The sequence below is a fragment of the Nelumbo lutea genome, chromosome 6, assembly GCF_056320005.1.
Source record: "Nelumbo lutea isolate HS-2025 chromosome 6, American lotus-T2T, whole genome shotgun sequence".
In the NCBI taxonomy this organism is placed as follows: Eukaryota; Viridiplantae; Streptophyta; class Magnoliopsida; order Proteales; family Nelumbonaceae; genus Nelumbo; species Nelumbo lutea.
The window spans coordinates 28,373,928-28,394,029 of record NC_142689.1 but is presented as its reverse complement, the minus strand read 5'-3'; the positions used below and the strand labels follow the sequence as shown (position 1 = coordinate 28,394,029).

Here is a 20,102-nt window from a genome sequence, read left to right as displayed (position 1 = left end):
TGACCAAAAAACCAATGGCCAAAACAGTTTCATGCCCAGTCCAGTTTTTAAAACCTTGGTTAATGCAATATGTTTATGACGTATCATAACGATTTCTTTTTTTTTTTTTCTTTCTTTCAACATCATATTGGTTTTCTTATTTAGGGCACTGATACACTATATATTAATGACTGGTTGGGTTTATATGTTCTATTTTTCGTATAAGTATTGGTTAAATTGAAATGTGACTTTATTTGGTCATTAAATCCTGACGTAAAAACATGTATTGAAAACCAAAAATTCAAGGATACTCTTTTAGTTTCATTTCTAGAAATAATAGACACATATACAACCAACGACATGTTTACTGTGTTTTTATTTTAAAAACTAGTCTATTTTCAATCTAGATAGTTTTGATTTTTTTTTTCGGATTTAGCAACAAGAAAAATCGGATTGAAGACAAATTTCCTAACTTTCGACGCCTTTAATTTTGTCTTTCATTTTAGAAATCAGGATTTTCAACAAGTTAGAATTCCACAACTTCATACTCAACCTTTGAGTGTTTGTGTGTGAGAGAGGGAAAGGAAATTACTCGTTCTTGTATAATTTTGTTCACAAAAGCATTTAATTGATATAAAGATATAATAAATTTTGCTAAGTACAGATTCCCAGCAACTAAGACTTGCATTGAAGACAATAATAATTACCTGTAACAACGTTTAATTTTTGGGTACTAAATTAATTATCCAACGGATCTATAACAATTAACAAGTATCCCTATCTTGGGTGGAAAATCTACGTCAATATTTGAATTTTCATTCAAGAGTCTTTGGATCTGAAGAATCAAGCAAATCAGACTTGGTTTACAATCATGTCTTTCGAGAAGCTAATCAAGCGGTAGATTGGCTCGTCAATCAAGCTTTTTCGTCCCTATTGGGTACAGTAAGTCTCAATCTTAATGATCTTCTTTAAAATTTAGCTTGTATTTGTAAGTCTGATTTATAGGGACGCACTACCCCCCCCCCCCCCCCGGTCTTGTGTAGCCCCTCTTGATTTCTATCAGAAATATATATTTGAATTTTCATTTCTTTGAATGGATACGTGGATTTTAGCCTCCGTAGTCTACTTGTGACTAGGATTTGGAAGGGGGGTAAGACAGATTAAGAAAAATTGAGGACAGGCTGACGTGGTAAGTGTGACTGCTGACCTAAAGGAAGAATATAACAAATGGTTAAAAAGAGAAAGAGATGATGTGGCAAATTCAATGAAGATAAACTTGGTGTCTGTTTGGCATGTTGCCGTTGCTTTAGAAAATGGCACCACATTAGTGCCACGTTGGAAAAAATAGTGTTCCAGAAAATGGGCTTTTGTTTATAACCGTTTTTTCCATAAAAAACAGTGTTCCAAGCCACACTTTGGAAATCGGGAAGGTATGGCTTGAAGCAATGCCGAATTTGGCGTTTCCTGGCGTTGCAGCTCGTTGCTGCCAACAGGAATGTGAGATGACTGTTGTATGGCACTGGATAATGGGTACCAGTGCTGAAAACGTTTCTTAGAGCATTGGTACCAAACAGAAAAAGTTACTATTGTTCTAAAAAACATCATACCTGGCAGCAAAGATTCTAAACAAAAAAAATATAATAAAAATAAAAGTAATGCTTCCAACCCACACATCAGCAGCACCATCGATGCCAAACATATACTAGGTTACAAGGAGGAGACATAAATGCTAAATATAAAAGAAGAATGAATTATTTAAGCATGCTAAGAATGATAAAGGAGAACGGATTGCGGTAGAGGAGATTAATGCAACTTTCAAGCGGTTGCTTCAGATTTCCTTCAATTCTTGTACATGACATTTCATCAAGCATGATTTAATGAATGAGCCTAGGGGCACTTTTTTTTACCACAAAAGAAAAAAGAATAAATTACTAAAAATTAAAAACATTGCCCAAAATCATATCCCCAAACAATGAGCATTTATAAAGGGGAGACAAGGGGTGGATAATATCATAATGGTGAGAGAAATCTTTCATCATATGAAGAAGTTAGGGAAGGGATGGGTTGCAATTAAAATAAACATGTCAAGTGCATAGGATAAAATGAAGTGAGAATTTGTAGTAAAAGTGGCTAAGAATATGGATTTCTCATAGAAGTGGTCTCAAATGGTGGAACATTGTATCACAATTTGCAATTAAGGGTGCATTTGGAAATGATGCAAATAAAGTGTAAATCTCGGTTCAGGGTAAATTTGCACTTGGGTTACTAACACAATTTTACATTTATGCATTGATAAATGACAAATCAATGCATATTTACATTGATAATAAGATGTAAAAGTACATCAGTAAAGTAGAAGTAAATTTGCATTCAAGTGGGCTTTTGGTAAAAAAAGGCATATGCTTTATTGAAATTCGCATTTACATCCATTACAGCTAAAAGTCTATTTGGTAAGAAGGCAATTTTATTTGTGCAAAACTAGCTCAACTTTACAATTTATAGACTGTTTTATACTCTACATATTTGCATTCACACTTATTTGCATCGTTTCCAAACACAGCATAAGTTGAATGGCTACTCAATAAAACCTTTTTATTTAGACAAGGGTTTAATTAAGACAAAGCGAACTATTGTCACCACACCAATTTATTGGTAGGCAAGACTTTTCAACTTTCAAGCATGATAGAGAAGCCGAAAAAAGAAGGCAAAACTCAAAACTCAGGGTTTGAAGTTTGGAAGGAGACGAGTGGGACTTTTCCATCTTCTATTTAATGATAATTGTATGTTATGTAGCTGATTTCTTCTTTACCGAAATAGGGTAAATGACAAAGAACCCCGTGCTGTGGGGTCCTGACAATTGTACTCCTTAAACTTCTAGCTGTGATAAATATCCCCTAAAATTTTACTTCGTAACAAATATCCCCTTTGTTAGAGTTTCATCAATTAACTTTAATTTCCAAATCATCGTTTTCTTATTTATTTAAATGATTTAAGGATTCAAGATATTAAATCCCTCTCAATTGCTCTAATACGTCCTTGTAGATTTTTTATTGGATTCATTATTCAGGTGAGAAGGTAGAGGTTTCTTTTTGATAGATATAAATTTAAGGTTCCGTTCAGTTTTTCTTAGTCTATTGGCAGGAGTGGATAATCTGTATATTTTAAGACGAAAAGAGACATTCATGTTAAAGAAATGAAACAAGAATTTAAAGAAACTTGTTATTTTAGCTGGTTTTGTTTAGAAAAAATAAGAGGTATTCTTGGATCAATTAGAATTAAGAGAAAATGACGAAGAAAAACAAATTAAAAAAAAAATTATTTTGATAAGACATGGTGATGGAGGCCCATCTCACCTCTAGGGGCAGCAGCTCCTAGGGTAAGGTCAAGACTCCAATATTTATCAAGAATCCAAGATTATCAAAACTCTTCCAAGATTAGCAAGAACTCAAGACTCCAATCAAGATCCAACAAAGACTCCAAGAAGCATCAAGAAATCCAAGACTCCCAGATTCATGCATAAGGAGAGCCAGGGAGATCGGACGGTGGAAGATCAAGCCCAAGAAATCCAACAGGGTTCGACCTTATCAAGACAGCCCAAGAGGATCAAGATCAAGATCAAGATTCATGTTCTTTCCTAGTCCTTTTACAATTTCCAAATGTATTATAAATACTGCTATTTTCACAAAGTTATTCATCAATTCATACTTCAGATTTTCAGAATTTCTTCAAGTTCTCTTCTTCCTATTTTCACTACCTTTTTCTCTCTCCTAGAGAAATCGGTGTTTTTCGCTGGTGCTAGCGAACGCCCAGTCATGTCCAACCCAGACGGTAGCAGTCGCAACCCACCCCGTGACGGAGATCAGGGGTTCCCAACTGTTTGGAGAGCAATCGAAGAGCAACGTACAGCCACACGTAACATCGAACGGCAGTTGGCAAAGGTGACTGAACAACTGCAAACCTTGTTACGGGAGGTTGTCCCACGAATCTGGGAAAATCCATAGCAGATCACAGGAGACGACCACGACAGACTACCCGTCGCTACTGTGTCCCGACGTCCAGTTCTTGACGACGACAGTGATGTTGATTTCGAATTTGGTGGTGCTCCAGTTCTTCCCGACAATGACAGAAACGGTAGAAATTGGCACAATCAAAGTAATTTCAACCCCCGTAGGAATAATGATGAATTTAAACTCAAGGTAGATATTCCTACTTTTAGTGGAGATCTTGGTATAGAGGGACTTCTGGATTGGATCACAGAAGTCGATAGGTTCTTTGATTACATGGAAATACCAAAGGAACGAAGGGTAAAATTAGTAGCTTTCCGATTAAAGGGAGGCGCATCTGTTTGGTGGGAACGGATGAGAGAGACCCGGATGAGAGAAGGAAGGGGTCCTGTTCGAACCTGGAGGCGCATGAAACAATTAATCAGAGGTAGATTTTTACCTCCTGACTATGAACAATATATGTTTGAATCTTATCAGAGGTGTGCGTAGGGTTCCCGTAGTGTTAATGAATATACATCTGAATTTTTGAGATTAGCTGAAAGAAATCAATTATCTAAAAGTGATAATCAGCAGGCAGCCCGTTATCTAAGCAGTTTAAGACCGTCTATCAGAGATAAAATTGGTGTACAGATGGTTCTTAGTGTGTAGGAAGCAAGGAACCTAGCCTTGAAAGTAGAATTAATGTTCCAGGACAAGGCACGCAGTGATAATTATCGTCAGTACAGCGGGAGCGACAACAGACTGGCAACTGTCGACACGAACAAATCAGCTCCAGCAGTACAACCTTCTCACCCGGCAAGTACAAGTAATGCCGGTAAGGCTACTACAGGAGGACATACTCGAGGTAATCCTTCCAACCCTCCTAAACCCAGTAACCCTTATGCAAGGCCTGCTCCTATTAAATGTTTTAAATGTAATGAGGTTGGACATAGATCCAGTGACTGTCCCAGGAGGAAGGCAGTTAATATGGTAGAAAGGGAAGAGGAAGAAGTATATTGTGGACCTGATGGGGAGGATGAAGAGGGTCCATATGAACATGAGGAGTATACTTGTGTGGTAAGAAAATTAATGTTGTTCCAGAAAAATAAGGATACTTCTCAAAGGCATAGATTATTTCGTACTAGATGCACTGTCAAGGGAAAATTATTTAATTTAATTATTGACAGTGGTAGTCAGGAAAATATTATTTGCAAGGATGTCATCCAACAATTACAGCTAGTTCCTGAAAAACATCCCAACCCATACACAATTGGGTGGATCAAGGAAGGAGGCGGCATACGAGTGGAAGAACGCTGCAAGGTACATTTTTCAATTGGTAAGTACCATGATGAAGCATATTGTGATATTGTAGATATGGATGCTTGCCATATTTTGTTAGGGAGGCCTTGGCAATTTGATAAAGATGCAAGGCACATGGATAGGAAGAATACCTACCAACTTGAAAAAGAAGGTACACATTATACTTTGTTACCCATAGAAAAAAGTATTACAAATACTCCAAAGGCACATGAGAAAAATTTCCTTACCATCACCCATCATCATGTTGAATTTGTTAAAGAATGTAAGGATACTTATGAGATACATTTGTTAGTAGTAAAAGGAGAAGATGTTAATGATGAAAATACAATTCCAACTGAAATACAGGAACTACTGGATGAATTTAATGATGTAGTTCCAGAGGAGTTACCAAATGAACTCCCTCCCATGAGAGATATACAACACTATATTGCTTTTGTTCCAGGTGCTAGTCTACCTAACCTCCCACATTACAGGATGAGTCCTAAGGAGAATGAAATTTTACGAGAAAATGTAGAATAATTATTGAAAAAGGGGCACATTCAAATCAGCATGAGTCCTTGTGCAGTACCTGCCTTATTAGCACCTAAGAAGGATGGCAGTTGAAGAATGTGTGTCGACAGCAGAGCCATTAACAAGATCACCATTGGGTACAAATTTCTCATTCCTAGGCTGGACGACATGTTGGACCAACTAAGCGGAGCTGTAGTTTTCTCAAAAATAGATCTCAGGAGTGGACATCATCAAATCAGGATCCATCCTGGAGATAAATGGAAGACAACCTTCAAGACTAGAGATGGCTTGTTCGAATGGTTGGTCATGCCCTTTGGACTAACCAACGCACCCAGCACTTTCATGAGGCTGATGAACCAGGTATTGCACCCCTTCATTGGTAAATTTGTGGTAGTCTATTTTGATGATATTTTGATATATAACAAATCTATCACTAAGTATGTGGGACAAATTAGGGAGGTCCTGAAAATATTGAGGGAAAATAAATTATATGCTAATTTGAAGAAATGCATCTTTATGAAAGATAATTTATTATTCCTAGGATTTATTATAAGCAAGAATGGTGTGAAAGGAGATGAGGAAAAGGTGAAAGCCATTAGGGAGTGGCCGACCCCATCCATTGTCACAGATGTCAGGCGATTTCATGGGTTGGCAACCTTCTATAGGTGTTTTATTAAGAATTTTAGTAGTATCATGGCTCCCATTACTGAATGCTTGAAAAAGGGGAAATTTCAATGGGGAGAAGAACAAGAGCAAAGTTTTGCTCTCATATAAGAAAAGTTATGTACTGCTCATGTTCTTGCCTTACCTGATTTCAATAAATTATTTGAAGTTGAATGTGACGCCAGTAGAGTTGGCATAGGGGTTGTATTGTCCCAAGAGAAAAGACCCATTGCCTTCTTTAGTGAAAATTTATGTGAAGCCAGGAGAAAGTGGTCTACTTATGACAAGGAGTTTTATGTTATGATAAGAGCCTTGAAAACATGGGAACACTATTTAATTGCAAAAGAATTTGTTCTCTATACTGACCATCAGGCCCTAAAATATCTTAGTGGGCAAAAGCAATTAAGAAGTGATTTACATGCCAGATGGTCAGTTTTCCTAGACAAATTCCCATATAAAATTGTGTATAAGACAGGACAGCAAAATAAAGTGGCTGATGCACTTAGTAGGCGTGTAGCTCTCATCAAGACCCTCAGTGTTGAGATTGTGGGTTTTGAGTGCCTAAAAGACGTATATGCCCAAGATGAAGACTTCCAACAGGTATGGGAGAAATGTATGAATAAGCAGTCAGCAGAAGACTTCTTTATTTATGACGGGTTCCTTATAAAAGGGGAACAGTTGTGTATCCCTTGCACCTCCATCCGCGAAAAGATCATCAGGGATTTTCATGGGGGTGGACTAGTAGGACATTTGGGAAGGGATAAAACAATAAAAGCTGTTAAGGGGCGATATTACTGGCCGAAATTGAGAAGGGACGTGTCTACCATCGTAAGCAGGTGCTATGTTTGTCAGACAACTAAGGGACAAACTCAGAACACAGGTCTCTACATGCCCCTACCCGTTCCTACTGCTATATGGGAAGACTTGTCCATGGATTTTGTGCTAGGCTTGCCAAAGACCCAGAGGAACATGGACTCCGTCTTCGTGGTGGTTGATAGGTTCTCAAAAATGGCTCACTTCCTCCCATGCAAGAAAACAACAAATGCATCTGCAACAGCCAAATTATTTTTCAGGGAGATTGTTCGCTTACATGGGGTACCCAAGACCATCACTTCAAATCGTGACACACGGTTCCTCAGTCACTTTTGGATGACCCTGTGGAGGTTGTTTGATTCATCACTTAATTTCAGCAGTACAGCCCATTTGCAGACAGATGGACAAACAGAAGTGGTAAATCGAACCTTAGGGAATTTAATTCGCAGCATATGCTGGGAACGACCGAAACAGTGGGACTTCGCCATAGCCCAGGCTGAGTTCGCCTATAACAATGCAGTGCATAGTTCTACAGGCAGATCCCCATTCTCCATCGTGTACATGAAGGTCCCTAACCATGCGCTGGATCTAGTGAAACTACCGAAGGTATCCAGTGCCAGTATCTCAGCAGAGCAGATGGCAGAACAAATCCAGTCCGTCCAAAATGTCGTGAAGCAGAAGCTAGAGCAATCCAACGCCAAGTACAAGATGGCCGCAGACAAACACCGCCGACCTCAAGTGTTTGATGTAGGTGATGAGGTTATGGTCTTCTTAAGGAAGGAAAGAATTCCCGTAGGTACCTACAACAAGTTGAAGCCTCGGAAGTATGGTCCATACAAGATCGTGAAGAAGATTAATGACAATGCCTATATAGTGGACCTACCAAATCATATGGGTATATCCAAGACCTTCAACATTGCTGACCTTCACCGGTACCTGCCAGAGATAACACTTGCCTATCCTCGTCACGACTCGGGGTCGAGTTCTCTCCAAGTGGGGGAGAATGATGGAGGCCAATCCCAAGGCCCATCTCACCCCTAGGGGCGGTAGCTCCTAGGATAAGGTCAAGACTCCAAGACTTATCAAGAATCCAAGATTATCAAGACTCTTCCAAGATTAGCAAGAACTCAAGACTCCAAGAAGCATCAAGAAATTCAAGACTCCCAGATTCATGCATAAGGAGAGCCAGGGAGATCGGGCGGTGGAAGATCAAGCCCAAGAAATCCAACAGGGTTCAACCTTATCAAGACAGCCCAAGAGGATCAAGATCAAGATCAAGATTCATGTTCTTTCCTATTCCTTTTACAATTTCCAAATGTATTATAATTACTGCTATTTTCACAAAGTTATTCATCAATTCATACTTCAGATTTTTTAGAATTTCTTCAAGTTCTCTTCTTCCTATTTTCGCTACCTTTTTCTCTCTCCTAGAGAAATCGGTGTTTTTCGCTAGGTGCTAGCGAACGCCCGGTGCTTGCATAGCCAGCTCCGGTTCTCATTGCTTCCACGCTGCGTCACATGGTATGGGAGAGTTTTGTGGCACGAAACTCATTCTTTTAATTCTTGCTGATTCTAAAAATGAATGGGCAAGAATGAATGGGATGTAGGTGTTTGGATAATCATTTCTTGTTGCAAGACTCATTCTTCCCAGAATGAAATTTCAATATCGGCAAAAAAATTAACCTATTTTGTGGCACGAAAAATTTTCATGCCGCATTACTAATTCTTTTTTTGTTCGAGTTTGAAACTCGAGTCCTCTGAACTGAAGTCACTGAACCCTTGTCCCCCGCCTCTCTCTCGTAAAATCGATTGAAGCTAAGATCTCAACCTGTTGAAGTCCCAAAGCTAAGATCAATCCAAAGAGCTCAAATCCAAGGTAATCTCTCTCTCTCTCTCTCTCTCTCTCTCTCTCTCTCTCTCTCTCTCTCTCTCTCTCTCTCTCTCTCTCTCTCTCTCTCTCTCTCTCTCTCTCTCTCTCTCGCCTTCTTCTTCATCTCCTTCTCAAGCTGAGCATAGAAGATGTATACCTCCTCCTCGCCCTCCTTCTCCTTCTCCTTCTCCTTCTTTTTCTTCTTCTTCTTCTTCTTTTTCTTCTTCTTCTTCTTCTTCTTGATATATTTTGCATCTCATTGTTTCTTATTTTTAAGGCATGTTCACAACAAAATTGTTTTTGTTGAACTGCTATATCAGAAAAATTATATTGTTTTTGCTGATGTGGTATTTATTTTTGTATTCAAAAACCAAATGAATGATGTTGTGCAGCACCCTCTAACATATTGTTTTATAGGCGTTGCAGAGCAACTTTTACTGCCTTGCATTGAGAATATCTCTATGTTTTATTTCATGGAGAGATATTTCCAATGCAAGATTGCAAAATGATGTTAGAAGGGTGTGGGCCTGATGATCTCAAATCAATACCTTTCAACGCCTCTCTTATTACACAAATATCAATTATTTTCTCTTTCCTTTAATCAATTCGGAAATTCTACAAATGACCTTCTCAAAACTCAATAATGCACAATGTTTTTATACAAAAAAAATCAAGACCATGTTTGAAAGTAATTGTTGAGGGTTTCTGTTTTCACATTAGAGAAGCCAAAAGTGGTTGGGGGGGGGGGGGGGGTTAAAAATTCTATGGAAAAGTTTGAAATGTTATTGTCTAGCATCTTAAAAAATAAAATAAAATAAGGGTAAAATAAAAAAACCTCCTCTGAGATTTCAATTTTACAAAAACTTCCCTCGTAGTATTGAAAAAAACCTAATGCATTAGTTTTCAAATTATATCCATCAATTCAGATGAGAATTTACTAAAATACATCCAAAAGAATTTTTTACTTTTAATTAAAAAATATTTCTCGTTGAAAAGAATAAAGCAATTTTACTCTATAAAAAAGTTAGGTCTAAGAATTGAATTATATTGAAAATGCCCTAATAAGTTGTAAGAATAATTTCGTAAATTTGAAATCTACATTAATAGAACAAAGTTGGAAGGGAGATAACCGAAGGTTTTCGTGAAACTAGAGGGGAGGTTGTTATGATTGTAAGAAAATTCAGGCAGAGGACTTTTTATTTTATCCAACCATTCATCCAAACACTATTTACTTCACATATTCTCAAATAGCATTTTTTTAATTAGAAAATAATTTTCCAAACCCATTCAAATGCGAAAAATACACACACACAACACTCTAAACACGGCCCAAGGGCCAGGGGCCCAGGATCCACGATCATATTCCAGAAGTGCGGGTGAGGTGAGAACACGTGAACCCGATTACCCCGCCCGAATTTTATTCACCGACGTTGGCACTTCTGGCAACTTCTAGAAATGTCCGGTGCGGTCCATTCTGACAACTAGAAACGTGCATGAATCATCATCTCATACGGAGACCATAAGAACTACCGGCCTCCACAAAGAAAGCTTATAAATTGCCGTCTCTTCTCGTCTGTGTGCAACACCATCGAATACGAAGAGATATATATAAGCTTCTTTCAGTTTTCTTCGGTTTTAAATTCGCTTCCAGTGCCCTTCGTCCCGTTTGTTCATTCAGATTACACTACTGAGTCAAGGTATGCATGATTTTTCTTCTTCTTCTTCTTCTTTTCAACGATTCTTTCGTCTCTCTGGTGATTTTTATCCTTTCTCTTTTTCTTGATCTAAAATTCTATTCTAGATTTATTGGCTTTTGTTTATGTTTTTTGTTTAATTGTTTTCCTTTATTTCTTTCTCTTTCGGTTATGTGATTTTCATCCGCTTGGATGTTCTTTTTATTTCGATTCGAGCTGTGTTCAAATACCTAGGGTTTCCGTTTTCTTCTATTATATATTCGTATATGTGATTCTTTATGGTTTTATCGTTTCTATTTATTTCAGGTTTTTTGTGCAAGACTTATTTCTCTTTTCGCTTTCAGAAGCTTTTGCAATTTACCTGTGTCAACTACTGCAACCTTTTATTTAAGTTCTAAATTTATGAAGATGTTGCAAAGAGAAAATTGATCGTTTTGTTGCCTTTTTAGTTTTTACACTATGAAAATTTCCTCCTTTGTGGTTTAGGGCTTTTGGTTTTCCTGATTGCACAGCCTTGACATAATGGATCTAAATAATAGTCTCTATTTTATGCCCTTCTATATGCCTGCGCTTAGTTCTATTCTTTGATTTGCCAGTTGTACTGAAATCTCTTTGCTCCCTGTGGTTACAGATGCAGATTTTTGTTAAGACTCTTACAGGCAAAACCATCACCCTTGAGGTTGAAAGCTCCGACACTATTGACAATGTCAAGGCCAAAATCCAAGAAAAGGAAGGAATCCCCCCTGACCAGCAGCGGCTTATCTTTGCTGGTAAGCAACTAGAGGATGGCCGAACCTTGGCAGATTACAACATCCAGAAGGAGTCCACCCTCCATCTGGTTCTTCGATTGAGGGGTGGAATGCAAATCTTTGTCAAGACTCTAACTGGGAAAACCATTACTTTGGAGGTTGAGAGTTCTGATACAATCGACAATGTCAAGGCCAAGATCCAAGACAAGGAAGGAATCCCTCCTGATCAGCAGAGACTTATCTTTGCTGGAAAGCAACTTGAAGATGGTAGGACACTAGCTGACTACAACATTCAGAAGGAATCCACTCTCCACCTTGTTCTCCGTCTCAGAGGTGGGATGCAGATATTTGTTAAGACCCTTACTGGGAAAACCATCACGCTTGAAGTAGAAAGCTCGGACACCATTGACAATGTTAAGGCTAAGATTCAGGATAAGGAGGGCATCCCACCTGACCAACAGAGGCTCATTTTTGCTGGAAAACAGCTTGAGGATGGTCGTACCTTGGCTGATTACAATATTCAGAAGGAATCCACCCTCCACCTTGTCCTCAGGCTTCGTGGGGGCATGCAAATCTTTGTCAAGACGCTAACTGGGAAGACGATTACTTTGGAAGTGGAGAGCTCTGATACCATTGATAATGTGAAGGCCAAGATCCAAGACAAGGAGGGAATACCACCAGATCAACAGAGGCTTATCTTTGCAGGGAAGCAGCTGGAGGATGGAAGGACCCTAGCTGATTACAATATCCAGAAGGAGTCTACTCTTCACTTGGTCCTCCGTCTGCGTGGTGGTATGCAGATCTTTGTGAAGACTCTTACAGGGAAAACCATAACACTGGAGGTGGAGAGCTCTGACACCATAGACAATGTGAAAGCCAAGATCCAGGACAAAGAGGGCATTCCTCCGGATCAGCAGAGGCTCATCTTTGCTGGGAAGCAACTAGAGGATGGGCGAACGTTGGCGGATTATAATATTCAGAAGGAATCAACCCTCCACCTCGTTCTTCGTCTTCGTGGTGGCATTTGTTGAGGCGTCCTGGACTCTCCTAGTTCCTGGCATGTCTATTCTCGCTTCATTGATTAGAAAACAATTTGACCTTACAAGTAAAAACGATGGGCCATTGGATTTAACTATCTATTTACATGAATAAGCGAACTAAGCAGCAGCTTCCGGATGTGAGCCCAGTGCATCTGTTTTACCCATGAACTTGGTCTGGTATGAATTGTGAAGAGATTTAACAAAATTTTCACAATCAGAATATATTGTTATATCAACTATATTGGCTGTTGAGTTGAGGATGCTTCTAGACCACTAGTTAAGGCACGAAGCTCCCCGTCATAATTGGTGTCATTTATAGTTTGTTAGAAATGTGAAAAAAATTTCTTTCGCTGAGTTTATGCTTTATCCTCAATGAATAGTTCAAGTTTAGTGGAGTGTCATAGAACTCTGGCAATTGCCTTTTTCGTCCATGTTTAAGTGATTTGGTCGAGCAACTTGTCTACGAATCTACGATATGTGTTCATACTTAGTCATTTCTGTGGAAATAACAGTGCAATCATGTAATATCTATGTGGTTGAGTTTATTTTCTGAGTGATTGAGATCATTTCAACTTTATTAGTATGCTTTATGATTGTGTCGAAGAGTCCCCAAATGAGGGACAAGAAGCTTATGTGTAAATCTCATAAGTCAGAACTTGCACATTGTCAAATACTATTTTGCTTTCAGGTGTTAATGAAAATGAAAAGATTTATGAGATGTCTTAGGTTTCTTTGGGTACCATCCTTTTATCCTTTTTGTTTGTTGTTAATTTTCTTTTGTGCTCAAAATACCAACTTTTGTATGCGGATTTGAGTAGTTGCCTTTCAGAATGTTTACATGGACCAAAGAACTTCATTACTGTTTTAGGCTCACTGTCTGTAAAAAAAAGATCCCATCTCACTAAGGGGGCGTTCTTTTTTGGATTTTGAGAGGAGGAAAATTGATTAATGGGATTTTGATTTTCATTAATCAAAAAATTCATGTTCTGTTTTTCATATTTATGTGGGGATTATGGGGATTAGGGAAAGTTTATTTTCTTAGGTATTACTTATTCTATCTCTTAGGTATGATTAAAATGATTTCTTTTATTTACTTGCAAAATAAAAGAATATGAATAAATACACTTATATTCTCTCGAAAATATTTATCCAGATAGGGAATTAGGTTAATCTTGTGGTTATGGTCCAATTCAAGCAAGCTCGCCTGGGATCAGATTGGTCCAATTTATTCACCCGCTGTTGTTTAAAAAAAAATATTCTCACTTCTAAGATTTTGGATTTGCTAATTAAGGTTGACTAAATTGAATGCAAATTTTGCATTTTGATTTATATTTGCACTATAAATATGAATAACAGCCCAATACAAAGTAGAAAATGAACACATGTCCATGATCTAATAGTTGAGATGGTTATTTGGTGGTGTCTTTTCAAATACGGACGTGTAGGATCAAAATCATGGGCCTGTTTGGTTCGTTGCCAAGTTCTGCCATGCCCTACCCTAAATAAAACTTTATTCTAACAACAAATAAGAATAAAATGAACAATTTTGGAAGAAATGAAAATTGTTATTTGTTTTTAACTATCAAAAAACAGAGCATTTTCAAAAAAAAAAAAAAACCTCAAAAACAGAGTACCATTAAAAAAATAGAGGAATTTTCAAAATTGCTTTTGGTTTAAGAATTGACCAAAATATTTCTCAACACTTTTTTTGCTTGGTGATTCATGTTATTTAAACCCAAAGTTATGAGCCCTACTTGACATTGCTTTCAGGAAATTTGAACATACACAAGAAATTTTTATAAAAAGAAATCGATGGATCCCACTTGACATTGTTTTATAAAATTTGAAACATATAGAGAACTTTTTATTATAATAAAAGAAAAATTAATGAATCTCACATGAAAAATGTAAACATGAATTATGTACTATGTAGGTGAATCAATGCAAAGGTGTGTATTGAGAGAGAGCACATCTGCTCTGGTGGTAGTCTCAACACTTTTTGTAAGTTGTAACCTCCCAGTGAAAGACAAAAACATCACTAACCATGGTCATAGGGAGAGGACATTTGTGATCATGGTTATAAGTGAAATATGTATACATCACCAATAAAAATAAGGGAAAATTCTCAATGGGTATCCTGTACTTTTAAGTCAAGTGCCAATTTAGTATTCGAATTTTAAAATACGATAATCTAGTACTTGAACTTTATCTTGAAACAATTTAGTATCTGGTGTTAATTCATTATTAAGCGTTATGGGAAAAGACACAAATGCCTCTTAAGTTTTATCTGATTTTTTACTGTTTATTGTTTCGTTGAACACCACCCCAACGTGGCCTCTATGCTACTGTAAAACTCCTCCTCTATAAGAATGAGACCGTGAAACTCATCTGCCTATACCTTTGCAAAGCTACAGAGAGAGAAAAAAAGAGTCCCAAGAGGAGAAATACAGAGAGAGATGAGATGGGACCTGCAAGTGCAAATCTGCATGCATCTGCTGCCACCAGATTCGGAGGATGGAATTCTCCACTACCATACCTCTTCTCCTCCTCCAAGGGAAACCCATGAACCCAAGAAACCAGCATTGGATAACTCGACTGTGATGATTGACGAAATCAACTTGCTTAAAGAGAAGTTGACAGAGAAGGAGAAGCAATTGGACATGGTTCGGGAAGAGAACGAGCTCTTGAAAAAGAAGGTGAAGGAGGCAGCGGTGAAATCTTCTTCTTTTCTAGTTATGGAGGAGGAATCCGCTCTGAAGAAACACCAAATGATCTGATCACTTTCGGCTACCTTCATCTATTTTGACCACCACTTGTCTAGCATCGTTGAACAACTTTAACGCGGTAGAGGACTAGGAATACTATCAGAGCAGAAGCGGGAAGTGGAACATGTGGATCAGTAGTAGGTACATCTCCGTTGTGATTTAGAAACACCAGATGACCTGATCACTTTCGGTTATTGATGGAGCGCAATCCGACCGGTCTCAGCTGTCAACGATTTCGCCTCTGACTGGAGCGACGGGGAGCCTGAAACGGAGAAGATGAGGGAACTCCGAGGGGAACCCAGTGAGATAATTCCGAAGCTCAAGTTAGTATTCTCTCAAAGGCAAAGTAAAGACCAGATGACGCAAAGTTTACATACCTTGTTGTTGGGGGTAGGGAGCCTTTATAGCCACTTCGCGCACTCACTCCGAAGCCCCTGTCAGGTCGGGTATCATTCTTTCTACTAGGACAGAACCATCACTGCTCTTTGTCGGAGCCGTCTCTGTAATTGGAGATGACGGTGTCAGGAGGCGGTGGCAGGTGGCCGTTTGGAGTGCGGTCGTCAAGCGTCAGATCCCAAGTCAGTCAGGTGCACCGCCCTTGGGTACGAACTTCCTCGGTGTCAGGCATGGTACGGTTTGTTCGGTTTTGGCGTCCTGGAGGTGATGTGCTGGAGTGGTGAGCGAGGTGAAGCTTGAGTACGGAGGTATGTCTTGTATTGCTATATGGCAGGCCAGTTCGGCGAGGTGTGTCCCGAACTACTATAAGGCAGGCCAGTTCGGTGAGGTGTATTCCGAACTGCTACAGGCAAGCCTGTTCGGGTTACTGTCTGGCTTGGGGTCAAAGGGAGAGATCGGGTTCCTAGTAGGGAGTTCGGACTGCCGGCAGGGGAGTTCGGTCCACTAGTTTCTCCCTTTGGTGCTCGCACCTTAGGTGTGCTTTTGTGCTGAGCTGTTGCCTTTACCACGTATTGCGTAAATATGAAGTCGGGCCAAATCTTCCTTCATCAATTACCTTCATCTGTTTTGACCACTACCTGTCTAGCATTGTTGAACAACTTTATCGCAGCAGAGGACTGGGAACATTACCAGAGCTGAAGCGCGAAGTGGAACATGTGGATCAGTAGGTACATCTTCATTGTGATCTAGAAACACCATAAGAAGTTGAGGGTAGAGACAGAGCAGAGGAGGAAGGCAGCCGATGCAGCAGCGGCAGTGTTGGCCGTTGGAATGGAGATGAAACTGAGGAGAAAACAACAAAGCCCACCAGCCCACCGCCCGACACCGAGTACAGGGTTCTCGTCCTCATGCCTGGAGGCAACGAGCCAACCTTCATCGCAAAGCCCGTCTCTTCATCCAACATCAGTAGCAGTGATGAAAAGAGCCCCAAGATAGAGAAATACAGAGAGAGATGGAGATGGGATCTGATGCCACGACTTCCATTGCTTTGATGCCACAACTTTCTGAGTTGCGGCTGGACAAATGCCCCCAAGTTAAAAGAGCTGCCCCCTCTGTTTTTCTCTGCTGAAGCACTAAGAACACTGTGCATCAAGAACTGTGCTCAGTTGACTTGGACGCCGTTTACGCCATCGCCATGTCTTCTACAACAGCTTGAGGAATTGGAGTTAAAAGGTGATGTAGGTGGTTTTTCAAGATCATTACCGTAAAATAACAAAATAAAGGTATTGAATATATGGTTTTCACCTTTTGAGTCACTCCCCAGTGGTCTGGAAAATTTAACGGCACTTCAAACCTTGTCGATCCGCTTTTGCTACTTTATTATGTCCATTCCTGTCGAGTTGCAACGTCTCACATTGCTAGTGAAGTTGGAGATTTATCGTTGTTATCTACTACAATAACGTAGTAAGAAAGAAGTAGGAGAAGATTGGATGAAGATATGCCGCATCCAGCGGCAAACCCTCTGGATTCTGTTTCATTTTCTTGAGAAAGAAGATGATGAATAATATATTTTTAAGGGTAATTTTGGAATTTTAAAAATTGTTAAATTGCACATGAGGTCATTTGATATACAGAACTGAGGGTCCATTAACTCTAGGTAGTAGATTGTCACAAAATGAAAGTTTGGGTACTATATTTGTTGCATTTTAAAGTTCAAGTACTAAATTGGCATCCAACCTAAATTACAGGGTACCTATCGGGAATTTTCCCTAAAAATAACAAAGTAGTTTATGCTCTACTTTGAATTTGTTTCCATTGTTAGCATATCTCTATTTTACTACTGAAACATTGACATAGATGTGCAGTGTCGGATCATGTTGGTAGGGTGTTATAATGTGTTTTGTAGGTAGGAGATCCCAATTAGTGATCCAAAGCATGGTTTTCAAAACCGGATCGGACCGTACGGTCGGATAAAAAAAACCAGAAACCAGCCAGGTGATTGATTTCAGTTTTTCCCAAAACAGAAAATTTGCCCAAAATCATTGATTTTGATCAATAAATCACTAACCCGGGCAGCTAACCATTCAAACAATTTTGACCATTTTTATTTTTTTATTTTTTTGTCAGAACAAACCGGCCATTCAGTTTGAATGATCAAACCATTCAACCCATTAACCGGACCACTGACCGATTCGGCCTCCAGGTCGGTTATAAAAACCATGATCCGAAGAAAGTATGATGAATGTGGGTTGACTACATTTATATGGGTCTAAGAGATGTGGCCGCGTATTTGTCGGGAAATTAGATTGCGAAATAGATCCATTCTAATTTTTAAGTCAAATTGTAAAATTAACAAAATAAAAAAAAAATAGAAGACTCACTCTCCAACTTCTGCATGATGCTTAGATCTATGCCTTAACCCAAGTTTAAACACATTCTAAATTATTTTGTATTTTATCAATTTTTAGGTCATTATCTAAGGGAAAATCTATGATGCAGAAAATATATGATACGGAGAGTTTTGATCAATCAAAATTCACCCATGAATTTTGATAAATAACATCTTATTAATTTGCTACCATGTTTATGATTTCAGTGTATTGATCAATTGTTTTCCTATATCTATCTTTTTCATATATCTCTTCATTTCTCCAATTCTCTTAAACTTACCCTGAGTTTTCAAAACCTTTAAAGATCCCCTCAAATAATTTTTGTTATCTAAAACTTGTCTTCCATCATCTTGTTGTTTGTGACCATTGATGGAAGTTGTGCAATTAGGCCATTAATTGTTTTTAATGACCAATTTAACATTAATATTTTTGTTAAATAATTGTTAGAAAACATGTGAAAAATAGAAAAAAAAAATCATTTCTAGATGCTGCTGGAAGAGTCACCTCTCGGGCCCCCTAATTGCATTTTCGCCTAAAAAATAAAAAAGTGATGAACCCCCAAATCTCAGATAGAGGGGTAGTATGATAAATTCATTATTGCACAATTTTGTTTAAGGCAAACTCAAAAAGAGGGATAATACATAAAATTTACAATGGTAATTCATCTCCTAATCATGATTTTGAAAATTGGACCGGACTGGACAGTCAAACTGGTTGACCCATGAACTGTCTAGGTAATCGGTTCTTTTTCACCCTAAAACCGCTTTTGAGCCAATATATATATATATATTGGCTTGATCAGTGACCTACTGACCGGGGTGATCAAATCATCAATCCAGACAATGATTTTTGGTCTTTTTTATTTTAATTATTTTCTAAATCAGAATGAACTATCTATTTGAACCGAATAGTCAGATCATTCGACCTGGGAGTCACCAAAACAATTCCGTATCCAGTCCTTAATGGTAGATCTTTGATAGAGGAAGGTTTTCAAAAGTTAGAATAAGTGTAAAACAAATGTGAAAGAAAGGTGATAAAGTTTTAGATAAGCAATCGTTATTTTATTTATATTTATATTTTTTATTTGATATTATATGTTAGAGGCAAAGTTCAAAGTATCGGAAACGCAAGGTGTATCAGAAAGACAATTTTAAGAAACATGTCAGGATACATTTTAGATAGCATGGATACAAACGAAAAATCAAGATATGCATAAATATGATAGAAAATTCAAATAGTTCATAAAAAATATATTAATAACAATACTTACAAGTTTATTGTAAATAAGTCGTTTAAATGTAAAAAACCATAATTTAATGTTTATATAAAATGTGACATATCAAGATATAAGTAATAACCGTTGAAAAATGATGGAATAATTAAAATGTGAAAAAGTACAAAAAAAACTAAAATGTGAATGTATATACATCAATTTTCAAATAATCAATATAATTTATCTTAATATTTATTAGTATATAAATTTTAATAACTAATTTCAACATTTATTAATAAGCACCACTAAGAAAAGATAAAATTTACTTCAAACTAAAAATGTATATAATTGTAACAAACAAATTGGAATGGCTTAGTGATGAAGCTATAGGCGTTAAAATCTAGTGACAAAGGTTTAAATCTTGTTAATTGTTATTGTTAACATTTGTAGTTTTTTATACTAATAAAATGAAATTAACTAGAAAGAGGATCATTAATTAATGAGAGGATTGGGATTAGACGCTAAAATTCAAATTTGAATTTATGACTAATTAATGAAGGAGATGTTAGACATAAATATACGAGTAAGAAACTACATTAATGAGAGAGATTCGGTATTAAATGTAAATTAATCAAATTAATGGAAGAAGGGGAACCAAAACAAAAAGAAACGAAACATATAATTTATACGTGTTCCATGTATCGAGTTCTTATCGGA

At 37.8% G+C, this 20,102-nt stretch overlaps 1 protein-coding gene across 1 annotated transcript; it reads left to right on the top strand.

Moving 5' to 3' along the window:
* Positions 1–10,433: 10,433 nt before the first annotated feature.
* Positions 10,434–13,187, top strand: LOC148848216 (polyubiquitin-like). The gene is made up of 2 exons (XM_088950344.1): positions 10,434–10,835; positions 11,464–13,187. Exon 2 carries the CDS (start codon positions 11,464–11,466, stop codon positions 12,610–12,612), a length of 1,149 nt encoding a protein of 382 aa, XP_088806470.1. The 5' UTR covers positions 10,434–10,835; the 3' UTR covers positions 12,613–13,187.
* The last annotated feature ends 6,915 nt before the right edge of the window (positions 13,188–20,102 follow it).

What these genes read in the sequence shown, in the direction of transcription:
- LOC148848216 (XM_088950344.1), top strand. Translation starts at nt 11,464, where the DNA reads ATGCAGATTTTTGTTAAGACTCTTACAGGCAAAACCATCACCCTTGAG.